The 11,913-nt window shown below is 47.5% G+C and overlaps 1 protein-coding gene and 1 long non-coding RNA gene across 3 annotated transcripts; one reads left to right on the plus strand and one right to left on the minus strand.

Moving 5' to 3' along the window:
* Window positions 1-2,800: 2,800 nt before the first annotated feature.
* FBXO46 (F-box protein 46) lies at window positions 2,801-3,394 on the minus strand. Its single transcript, XM_026080610.1, has one exon. The coding sequence runs from the start codon at window positions 3,328-3,330 to the stop codon at window positions 2,809-2,811; it is 522 nt and encodes a 173-aa protein (XP_025936395.1). The 5' UTR covers window positions 3,331-3,394; the 3' UTR covers window positions 2,801-2,808.
* Window positions 3,395-3,694: 300 nt separating this feature from the next.
* Window positions 3,695-8,580, plus strand: LOC112973130. 2 transcript variants are annotated; one of them, XR_003255899.1, is made up of 3 exons: window positions 3,695-3,875; window positions 4,537-4,855; window positions 7,355-8,580. It is a non-coding gene; the product is annotated as an uncharacterized LOC112973130 (long non-coding RNA). The 2 variants fall into 2 exon arrangements; XR_003255900.1 differs by having other exon boundaries at window positions 4,568-4,855.
* Window positions 8,581-11,913: the final 3,333 nt, after the last annotated feature.

Raw genomic sequence — 11,913 nt, forward strand, 5'->3', positions numbered from 1 at the left:
TAACTGAAAGCAAACAAGTTAAATATAATACTGACAACAGATGTTAGCTAGCTCAGCCTCCTGGGATTTGAGCTCACCAAGCCAATACCAGATAGAATTTAGAAAGGCCACAAACGCTGATCAGGAAACGGAGACAAGGATTCGGCATCATCTGCAGTTCTAGCTTTTATCCTTACATCTACATTATTTGTTGCAAATGCACTTTAGGTATACTGGGTTAATCATCCACGAGCTATGAGTCTTAGTTTTTTCACCTGTATGATGGCAGTGGGAGCACTCCTCCTCATTTGTAAAGGATATTGAAAGAGCTATATAAGGGCATACAGAACTGATAATACTTCACTCTTTGGTACCTTGTGAAATGACCTTTATGCTAGAAAATGCATTCCTTCCTCAAAACTTAATATTACATGAGGAACAATCTGGCGCAGGCATGGCGTTTGACTCAATGACCAAAAATGTTTCACCAAAGCCTTCACTAAAGCATTGATAAAAGAGAAAATGCATGGCTCAAATATCTGAACAACCAACTGCCCCAGGTCTGTTTAAGAAACTTTCTGGTTTGGTTTTAGGATTTTGGGTGGATTTTTTTTTTGCAGCCTACCTTGCAGAAGTACCTAATGGGTTCGTTTTTGACCTCCCTTCTCCACTGTGGCCTGTCCACAGACACTTAAGAGTTCCTATTGAATACAACAACTTAAAGGATGTGAAAAGAAACATAAAGCAACAAAGGCACAAAGATTTACCACAAAAGGACCCTGCAGTGGCTTGCTGCATCAGCATGGAGGCCGAGAGCTCTCCCGGTTCCTCCCAAGAAGTCAGCCTAGGCTCAGGCTCAGAGAAAGGTCCTGCTCCACGTCCAATTTTGCAGAGCCGATGTGTGTGTTCCCCCCTAAGAGAAGTCTTTGACTTAGGGAGAAAGAGGCCAGATGATCTTCTCCAGAGCTCAGGCCAGCTCCTCAGAGTGAAAGAAAGGCCTCGGCATTCAAACTCCGCACAAGGCACCTCAACTCTCCCACAAAACCACGCGCAGGGAATCACAGCCGCACTTTGCAATCACTCGTGAGACAGGCTCAACAACAGCTAGGATGCTGCTCGAGGAGATTAAATTGGGACTGATTCAACGCACACGCTATCAGCCTCTTTCCTTATTGATAGAGTCCCTTTCTATTTGCAACCAGAGGAAAGACTTATCCGACATTTGGCAATTCAGTACAGTATATCAGTATACAGCATTTCTGTACTGTATATCCTTGTTATGGAGAAAATGTTTATGTGCGCCGTGCATTGCATTACCAGCCACTGTTAACAGAGTAAGAAAACAGAATGCTGGGTCAAACCCTTAATGCGTGATGATCTGCAGAGATAGGATTGTAAATGCAGGCTAAGATAAATAGCTGATGTAATGTCCACCGTGATAGCGAGTGTTTGCAAAACCCTCGAACAAAGCCTCCAGGCCCCGCGCAGACAAAGAAGGATCTGAGCAGGGAGGACAATTTCCCGCACAACTTTGGAAAATATGCTGCATGCAACAAAACTAGCCTGCTACTGGCAAGTGAGACCAAAAAACTTCTGCTGATATAATATGGGGCAAAATGCAAAACTCTCTCCTAGAAACAGGATGCTTCCAGGAAGCCGGCAATTCACTGCTTCTTGCAGAGCCTGTGAAAATCTGAGTCAAGCACAGATCTGAACGAGCAGAGCAAACAGCTGCTCCCTTTGGCATCACGGTGGCCTTGTCTCTTGCATGATACTTCATCCTATTTAGGAAAGACTCCGTTTTTCAAAACAAGCTGGCAGGACGTTTCCGTCAACTGAGTCTTTCCCCTCCTTACAGGCCCGAACCATAGCATTTTTGTGACACATCATATACATCTGTACAGCAGTTGCTTTTCCAGCCTCTAGCTATGAAATCACTCACTCTTTTCCCCAGAACTTTCCAACAGCCATTATTAATTCCATAATAATCCATTTACTTAATGCGGTACAAAAATGACAACGGAAGTTCTCTGCAGAACAAAAGCGACACGAAAGCTAGGAAACAGCAGCACAACTTTGCATTCCAAAAGCATCTGCACACCTTAAAACGCGCTGTTTAAGCGCCAGAGCACGGGCTCCTTTTCCCCAGCCCGAACGGTATGCAGAAAGTGGGGACAGCACATTATTTTTCCTTCAGTGTTCACTACGTGGTCTTGGCATATTTACTGCACATGGTATCTGATCCACAACGTGTAGAAAATAAAGCTTTATAGCATTAGAAAGGGGTGTCTCGGTACACAGACCCACCACACGGAGGTCGGCAGTACTGATGATCGTGAAGACCGTGCAAGACCGTTTTTTCTACTAGAAACGCCCTGAAGCACTCCTGGCTTAGGCCGGGAAAACCCTCTTGTGCCAACAACAGTTGCACGACAGCAAACCGAGCCCGCGGGGACATCGCTTGCTAAAAGCAGGACGTAACCACTCGAGTTTCAGCTCCCCCGCGGAGNGACGTTGCTTGGGACAGGTCGTCACCCCAGCTGGGATGTCACCCAGGACAGGACGTCACCCTGGATGGGGATGTCACCTCAGAAGGGACCTTAACCTTGGACAGGACGCCACTCTGGATAGGACCTCACCCTGGAGGGGGACGTCCCCCCGCGGCGGCCGCCCCCCTCCGTCCCCGCTCTGCAACAACCCTCCGTGACAACTGGCCGCTCGTTTTTCCTTTCCTTTCTTTTCTCTTCCCGCCGCCGCGCTGCCACCGCGTCCCACCCCACCCCACCCCRCCCCCCCAACGTCCCCCCGGAAGCGTCCCCCGCGGGCCTCTCAGGTGGCGTCGTGGCGGCGGGCGGCGGGCCGGGCGCCCGGCGGCACCCAGTTGTTGTCGTGCAGCCCCACGCGGCAGCCGGGCGCCTCGCGCTCGCCCCGCCGGCAGCACATCCAGTAGGAGCGGCCGTAGGGCAGGTCGTGGTGGTAGGGCTTGGGGTGCCAGCGGCACAGCGACACGTCGCCCCGCGCGTACAGCTTCTTGCACTGCTTGCAGGGGTCGTCGCGGTAGAGCGGGTCGCGGTTCCAGCGCGAGTCGGTCGCCTGCACCCCGAACGTCTCGATGATGGATTTGAAGTAGTGGCAGGAGCACTTGAGGGCGGCCAGCGCCTGCGTGGGCAGGTAGCTGAAGATCTTCACCATGACGTGCTCGGGCAGCAGCAGCATGTACTGCCGCGGCTCCAGCAGCCGCTGGATCTTGAAGCGGATCTCCAAGAAGTCGTGCGAGACGTGCCGGTAGAGGCGGCACAGCGAGGAGTCCGGCGGTGGCGGCGGCGGCGGCGTGGTGGTGGTGGTGGGCATCACCTCGGGGCCTTCGGCCTCGTGTGCCTCCTTGGGCGGCCCGCCCGGACCGGGCAGCAGGCAAAATCGCGGTGGCGATTCCTGCTCGTGCCCTGCTGTCCCCCTGCCCGGGCCCCGGGCTGCCACCGGGCTGCGAGCGCTGCACCGAGAAACCCTCTCCTGTGGGACGCGGTGCCGGTGCTCCCCGGTCCGACTGAACTACAACCCCTCCACCGAGCTCGCTTAAACTCTCCTCAGGCCTGTTCTCTAGGTCCCAAAGCTCTTTGCAGCCCGGCTTTGAACTTTGCCTGGGTTTTCAACATCCGCTCGCAGGCGCTTTGCCATTTCCTATGAATAATGCTCAGAAAAATAAAATGAAGGGTGGATGCGTGTGCCGATGCGTGCGAACGGTCCCGAGCTGGCTTTATAGACAGCTACATGAATTATTCCCACGGTTCCCGGAGCAACAAGCGCTTTTCCTGCAGAAAAAGAGAAAATCTTTGATCCAGATGGAGCGTACAGTGAAAGCGGGGTCAAAATACGATTCTGCTCACCGCTTTCTGAAGGTAACCTAGGGCTGTCGATTCGTAAACAAATGTTCACGCGAGGGGAAGCAGGGAAGGTCTGATGGATCAAAATGTATTTATTTCCAGTCTCAAAATACTGAGCGTCTTGCTGAGTTTCAAAGCAAGAGGCGCAAGGAGAGCGCCAGCCGTTTGGCGATGGCTGGGGGGCAGGCGGTCAGGAGAAGGAGCGCGGTGTCGCTCAGTCTCTGCCCCGTTCGTAAATTTGCAGGGAAGAAGGAGAACTTGCTGCCCTCACTCCGCTCTTAGGGGACAGCAACAGCTTTGGGAGCGCAGCCCGGTGTGTGAGTGGATAAGGATGGCGCTACGAAGGTGGGAAACGGGGACTGAAAGGCCCACAGTGACCTGCAATGTGAGAAAGCCAGATAAAAAGCTTGGAGGCTCCTGTATAAGGTTGAATTGAACCCAGAGTTTTATGGTCCTCTTTCTTTGTCCTGGTTCCAGGTGATTGCACTTCAGTTTTTCTGTTTCTGTTTTGGTTTTTTTTTCAACTAAGGAAGCTATATGCAAACCAAGTCAAAATCAATCAACTAGTCTTCCTCCTCCCTAAATTATGAGTGTAGTTAACATTAAAATATCAGGAGGTTCATATATTTAAAGCTCTCCATGCAACCCTATGTGTGTTTGTTTTACTTTTTTGCAGTTTTCCTGAAATACCTTCTTATGATTTGCAGACTATCAGTGCTCCATGGATTGCTGCCCTGTACAAAACAGGACACTAAGTTTCACCTCCTTACATCTGCACTGAGATGGGCATAACCTGTTTTTGGCTGAATTATGTCTTTCGGAAGGCAACTCACTTCGGATCTGAAGGCATTAAGAGATCCGGGCCGGTCTCTGCAGATCAGAACCTAAAGCAGGATGCTGTTGTCCCGTGACGTCCCATGTGCCGCAGCAATAAATAGTTAGAGACAGTCCTTGTCTCAAGAACTCATGTCTTTTGGCATGGCATCAGCACAACAGTAAGGATCAAATTACTTTTTTCTTTCTCTTTCCAGGAATAAATGAAGTGTCACAGTCTGTTGCGCAATATTCATTCTTTCTGACCCAGAAGAAAGAGCTAATGTACTTTTGAACCCGAAAGGATACAAAGAATGCACTGAAAGACCCTTGAATCATTGGTGTAAAGCATGATAGCACTGCTACTGTATTGCTGTAAAAAAGAAAGGGAACGGAAGCATACACACAACCTAAAGTTGTTAATATTTTAACAAATTTCTGTGTGAATTTGATGTTAAAATTGACCAAGTTAAGCCCCAAATAGTTAGGATGCCCTGGAGAGATATTGCCTGCCAGCTCCATAGATGCATTTAGCTCCAGGCTGAAATCAGTCGCCTGTGTTATTAGCAAAGAAAGACCTCAGGAAAAATAAAATTAAAAAAAAAATCATAAGCAATGTTGACTGAGTGAATGTCTCCAAAAGAGCCTAACATCTTGGACTTCCTGACTTGCATGGTTCATTTCCCAACTTTAATATGGTTTTAATATAAGAAAGGAAGGCCAAGAACTCACATGAAAAGAAAGATAACTAAATGCCAAACCAGTCTTTCAGCAAATTTGGAAAATTAAAGGAGAACCTAAGCAAGAATGAGAGATGTGGGAAGCATTTCCGGGGGTCAGACTAGTTCAGCGCTGCAGACTTTCTCCTGCAGGAGTCTGTGGGACAGGCACTGTCAGGAATGCTGGCTTCTTTGGAAGCAGATCTATTTAATGCCCAAAGGAAGTATTTAAAGCTTTTAGCACCTGAGGAATGTGAATTGCTCCAAGCTACAGCATATGCCATGTTCTTCATTTGTGCAATAACTTCACTATTACAGCATCAACACCTAGAATAGCCTCTTGTAAGAGCAGATCTGTTTGGGAGGATTAAAGTTTCCCTCCCTACTGGACAAAAACATGTTTCTCTTTCTGCGAACTGGCGTCTGCGGCACCCTGTACGCATACAATGCGTTTGGCTTTTCTTGGAGCAAAAACTGTGTGTGCAAAGCGGTTCCAGCTTCCAGGTCCTACAGCTTCCAGGATATGAAGACCTTGTGACCGCTCATTTACCATCCTTTCTTTTACAGTGAGGACAGCAGATCAGCATGGAAGCAGAGGAGAACATAAGGAATAGCTTTTCAAGTTTTCTCCTCGTAAGATCCCAAATCAAGCTTTCGTGATATTTGCTGAAAGCCTCCTTTGTCCAGTCAGAGAGAGATGTGGAGTCAGTTCCCCCCCAGTAGCCATTTACTGGGCACTTTGCACGGCCGCCCTGCTCTCACCCGCATTTGCAGGACAGCTGCAAAATTTCTTGAGCCAGCTATTGAAGAATTCCCATGGACAAAAACGCTCCAGACAATGCAGGGTTTTTATGACATCCACTCCTGGCCTCTCCTGACACCCAAGCTGAGCCATGAATCAGATATCTAGTTCTGCAGAGCAAGCCCATTCAACTCGCTGTGTTAGCAGATGCGTATGTTTTATTCTAAATTTGGCGACATCCATGATGGATGCCGTTCCACTGACTGCACCCACGGCGCAAAGAATCCTAGCAAGTGCATGGCATGTAACAGGAAAGCAGGGTATATTAACAGACCTCCTGGGAGCCTTGGTTCTGGGCTGGAGAGGGCAGGCAAGTCCTGTTTAGTGATGTGTTAATGGACTCTGCTGAGCCCCTTTTCTGTTTTATATGCAGGATTTTTTTGTTCGTCTGAGTCCCGCTTCACTTACGAGCCAGGAATGCTTGGCTTTATGGGATTGCTCAGTGCAGAGAAACCAATACGAAAACCGGGTGAGCAGGGCAGTCTGCTGGGCTGATGGGCTCTGCTCACCATGGCTGCAGGACCGATAGCTCACCTGGGGTCCCCAGTGAGACCAAGTTCTTGGTGGTGCCCCAAGAACCACTGTGCTTGGGGCCTCTCCCTGCAGCACAGGGCAGGAACCGTGGGGAGCTGGAGGCAGAGAGCAAAGGTCCAGCTGAACCGGCAGGAGGTGGGCAGGTGTGAGACGGAGCAGCCTTAAGCCATCAGCCATACTTCCTCGAGCACAGTGTTAACAACCATTTATTCAGTATTTCCAAAGTCAGGAGGAGCTGTACTGCAAGCATAACCCAAAAGAGACAAAACTGTGTGTGTGAGTGTGTGTGGGGGTTGTGCATATACAAATACATATATATATATATATTTATGTGTGTATGCATGTATAGTCAGAGCATTGCAAGCCTAAGAGCTATTAGCCTCCTCCTCCACTGCCCCTTTGCTGAGGATACACAGAATATACCAGTTGCAGTGAAGAAGCCAAAGGAGCTCGTAACGAAGGTCAGGGTAACAGGCTTAGGCATAACAATTTTTCCGCAGCTTGTGCAGTATCAGCGCTCCAGCTACTCGGAGTAGTTCACATAAGCTCCCCCACTGTCTCATAACAGCTGAAAAACATTCAAATTAGGGTGCAGTGGAGCTGATGATGATCCTTTCTTTTCACAGGGTAATCCTGTATCCCTTGCAAATACGGAAGGACTGCAGGACATCGCTTCACTGTATACCGGTAACCACCAAAGGAAACTTTGCAAAGGGGCTGCTTGCTATATGTGAGCATGCTGGGATGAAGACTGGTCACCTATTTACTAGCTTTCCTGAGAAAACAACAGAGCATCTTCCAAATGAGGCCAGAAGCTTAAGTTCTGGATGGGACAGTCACTTAGTGTCCTAGGGGCTCATCACAACACTTGGCGTGGAGAAGGTGAACAAGGATAGAAAAGAAAGAGAGTGGCCTAGAAAGTGGCAGCATCAAAAAGAAAGAGACAACGCACACACAAACTGAGGAGCTTGTTTCCGTAGGATATTGTGGGTACTAAAAAGTTGCAGGGGCTTAAGAACCGATTGGACAAATTCAAGGAAGAAAAGCCCATCCAGGGCTATTAAACACGGACACACCATCTCTAGCTCAGGAAGTCTCTGAGCCACAAACCACTGGTCTGGTGGAGTATTTAGGAGAAGAATGACTGTATACTTGGCCTGTTTTTATACTGTCTGTAAGCTTTTGCAATTGGCTGCAGTTGGAGGTAGTTATCTTTACTGCTTGATGGATCTTTTATCTGGCTCCTTTAGCTCTTGGAGACATTCTGCAGAAATCACAACGGCTTTGCTTATCCTGCTTAGCTGGTCTCTGCTAATAAATCTCAATTCATCCAGGCAATGTTCAGAAGGTGAAAGAAAATGCTCAAAGAGCAAAAATGCCCCCAATCTTGCTTTTGTGAAACAGAACTATCCACCCAGACCCTGTTGTTTGCTATTACAGACATCCAAATTTAGGAAGCATATGGGCGTGGGCATATTTAGAGTCATTGACCACACGCATGACATAGCACTGGTTACTAAAACTGACCTGAGGTTGTTTGTCTTGCAGGATATGGTAAGGAGGCTTGGACTGAGTATCATTGACTAAGGTCACAAGAGTTAAGCTTGAAATAGCAGAACTTGAGAACATTTGGGATGTAAACAGGTGACTGAAGGGAGTATGTCAGAGGCTTTTGCAAGGGATAATCATTGACCAGAACTGTTGGCATGTAAGCCCTGCTCTGAGAAAGGCTCTGCTGCCTGTGTAGCAGTGCTAGCAACAAAAAAAATTAGCTCTGACTTCACTGTAAGTTAATTATATTCCTAGGGATTTGTAATTCCAGCTGTATGTCCTAATAAATTAAAAGAGTGATTATAAACACAGCATGAGAGAGCTCATCTTAGTGCTCACAAGCCAGAACAAGAGATGGAGACCCCCCCCTCCCTCTCTTGGGGTTTTGTGTTTCAAGTTTCTCTTATAGCTAAAATTGCTGTTACATTTGCCTTTTAACCTTCATTCCCAAGGAAAGAAAACATGCACTCATATTGTCTATCTAGCCATCTCCTTCCCTGCCAACTTTTGAATCTGCAGGCTGAGTTCCTGCAGGTTTTATGAAATCTGGTTTCTAGGTGAAGTAAAAAGATCTGGAATCGTGTCTCTCCTTAGGAAAAGGAACCAGAAGGAGCTCAGCAATGCCCTACACAGTTTGAGGTGCGCTAGGGAGTTGGCACACAGGCACTGGGCAGCCAGCGTGTGCCACCTGCGGGATACGGGAAGCGGGTGGAGTATAGGGGTGGGGAATAGCAGGGCTGGCAGCATCACGAGGTCTTCAAGAGGACTAGAGGAGATGGAGGTTATTGTGGAAAGGAAGGGAAATCGGACCCAAGAGCTTAGGAAACTGTGCTTTGTTCCGCTGCTCAAAGAACAACTTAACACCACTTGTCTGTGTTTGAAGGCCCTTTGAAAAAGGAGGCTCTTGAACCCTAAAATCCATCTCCAAACAAATTCGTTAGGTTTGATGTGATTATTTGCTGCCGCAGGGTTTCCCAGAGGAACGCAGGCAGCCTAAGCTCCGGGGTGAGAATTCAAGGAACTGGAAAGCAGCAGGGTGCACCCTCTGCATATCAATTTTTTCAGTTGGCATCGGACTTCGTGTTCCAGTTCCAAGTGCCGCCACTGAAAACAAACTCCTTTTTTGAAGAGTTGGGAACTCAGATATTCCCAGGAAAAAACAGTCTGGGGGCATAACGACAGCTTAGGTAAAGATCGCTTTTGAACACTGCTTTCTGCAGTGTTCACTCATCTTTAATGTCTTTATCCTTCCCCTCTGCTTCAGTCAAGACACGTCTGTGCTGCTGTGGCCTTCACTTTAGGAATGCTATGCTAAAAAAAAAAAAAAAAAAAGGCTCATACCCTGACCAATGTAATTATGTTGGGAAAAACCCACTGTAGATTTAACTAATAATAGAAAATAAGACCTTTTGCTAAGGGATCTTACTGTTTGAGCTGGTAATTCCCCTATACTAACAAGCAACATTTTTTGGTGGTGTAAGCTGGATTTCCACATAAAGGTTTTGTACATATTTTGAAGAGTATGCTAATTTTCCAGTAGTGGCTACTTCCTCTGTTAAATTAGTTGCTTAGGGAATCATCTCTGCTGAGCGTGGCCCCAGAAATTGGGCGAAAAGGATGACTGGGTTCCTGCTCTTCTAGGGTCTCCCAGCCTCTTTGCAACCAACTTTCAATGATCATGGCCAGACAACTGAGATTAAATAACCAAGGTCACACCTTCCTCACGAAGTGATGTTATTGCCAAGGCAAGCCATCCTGTCACTCCTGGGGAGAAGAATGTATAGCTCTGGGGTGATTACACAGAAATCAGCAATTGTCGAGTGCACGTCCACCCCAACTGAATGTCTTGACACTCGTGAAGCAGCAGATTTCACTGGCACTGCTGAAGCTGGTTTTGTCCCGTCTGCTCAACCTTCTGCTATTGTGGGTGGCTGAAGAGGCCACGCATGAACTGAAATTAGGAGCAGTTTATATTCCCACAGTGGACTGTGAACGGTGCCGTATAGCCACACCTTCTATGAAGACAGTAACCTCCGGCCAGGTGGGAGCAGACGGCTGGACACGACAACTTCTTCAGCAGTTCCAGCTAAGAGTGACACTGAATGGAGCCATCACGTTGAGGGATTTGAATTCACGTTGGCAATAAAAGATTGAAAGAGGCAAAGATTTTCTGATCCCCATGGATTTGACGCTCAAACAGAATTGATCAGTGATGCAGGCAAATTTGCTCCACAGTCTTATGAAGTCTGTGAAAACAAACAAACAAACAAAACCCCCCCAAACTGACCTGATCCAGCTCCAAAATTCTCTCTTTTTCAAGTAGAAATTCATTTTTCAGGATTGCAGGGTGGATTGCTGCCTGTCAAAGACTTGCTTCACTCTTTAGTCTAGAAGTTGGTTGAGACAGACACCCCATCTGGTTATAATGATCTCAAAATCTTTCACCTTTCACCAGGCAGCCATACAGAGGAGAACATGTGTACGTACAATATGCACGTCAATGCTGCTTTATTCAGAATATGAATCCCTTTTGGCCACACATTAAATATATCATCATACAGGGAGAATCAGAATTTTGACTGGAAAGACAGGAGCACAGCCAATATAAATATTCACTGAAAAAATACTTTCAAAATAGCTAAGTTCTCGATTTATTTGTCCCTACTTCCTGCAAGTTTATCACATTTGCTTAGCTCATGACTTTTTTCTTATTTATTTCTGTTTTCTGTCTGCCAGCATATTTCTGTATGTGAGGCATGAACTGCATCTTGCTACATTTTGTGGGTTGCAGTGGTTATAACTTCAATTAAAATTTGCAGTTGTGTCCTCAGTGGTATTGTGGGTTAGCAAGTTCTAGTATTAACAAATTTGTAGGGATACAGGGAAACCAAAGATATTTTTGTGTAAGTCAGAATCCTACATTCCTCCCTGGGTAAATAAAATGATCAGAGTTGGGGTTTGGGTTTTTTTCTGTTTGTTTTCTTTTTGGTCTGAGCTGCTGGAGAATTCCTCATCTCAACAGAGAGAAAAACAACTTTGAAGACTGCCTTAATGCTGCTAACAATTTGGTTCACTTCTCTGTCCACGTTTCTGTGCAGTACACCAGTTGCTCTGATCTTTTTGCCCACCAGTACAAGAGAGGGACGGACAAACTGGAGAGCCCAGCAAAGGGCTGCTGCGATGGTTGGGGTTGGAGTGCGGGGCTGCGGAGGAGAGGCTGAAGGCACAGGTTGGGTCACCCTGCAGAAGAGGAGGTGAAGGGGGATTGAATCACATCTTGCACTGCCTATTGGGTAACAAGGACCCCGGAGCCGAGGGAAGGGCAGGAGGCCACAGACAGCAACAAGGGAAACTCTGGTTGGACATAAAGAAAGGACTCCTCCCCGGGAGAGTGGTGCAGCCCAGGTACAGGGTCTGGAGAGGTGGTGGGACCTCCATCCTTGGAGATTTCCAAAACTCGACTGGGCAAGGCCCTGAGCAACCTGCTCTAGCTTTGCAGTCAGCCTTGCTCAGAGCAGTAGGTTGAACTGGAGACCTCCAGAGGTGCCATCCCACCAAAATCCTTCTGAAATTTTGTTGTTCCAGGATTTAAGGATCAAGCAGCCCATCATTGCTGCTAAGCAACCCCAATTGT

The sequence above is a fragment of the Apteryx rowi genome, unplaced genomic scaffold (genome assembly GCF_003343035.1).
Source record: "Apteryx rowi isolate R43461 unplaced genomic scaffold, aptRow1 scaffold_527, whole genome shotgun sequence".
Classification (NCBI taxonomy): domain Eukaryota; kingdom Metazoa; phylum Chordata; class Aves; order Apterygiformes; family Apterygidae; genus Apteryx; species Apteryx rowi.

Bases quoted from the DNA above. Each gene is read 5' to 3' on its own strand.
- FBXO46 (XM_026080610.1), bottom strand. From the start codon at position 3,330: ATGCCCACCACCACCACCACGCCGCCGCCGCCGCCACCGCCGGACTCC.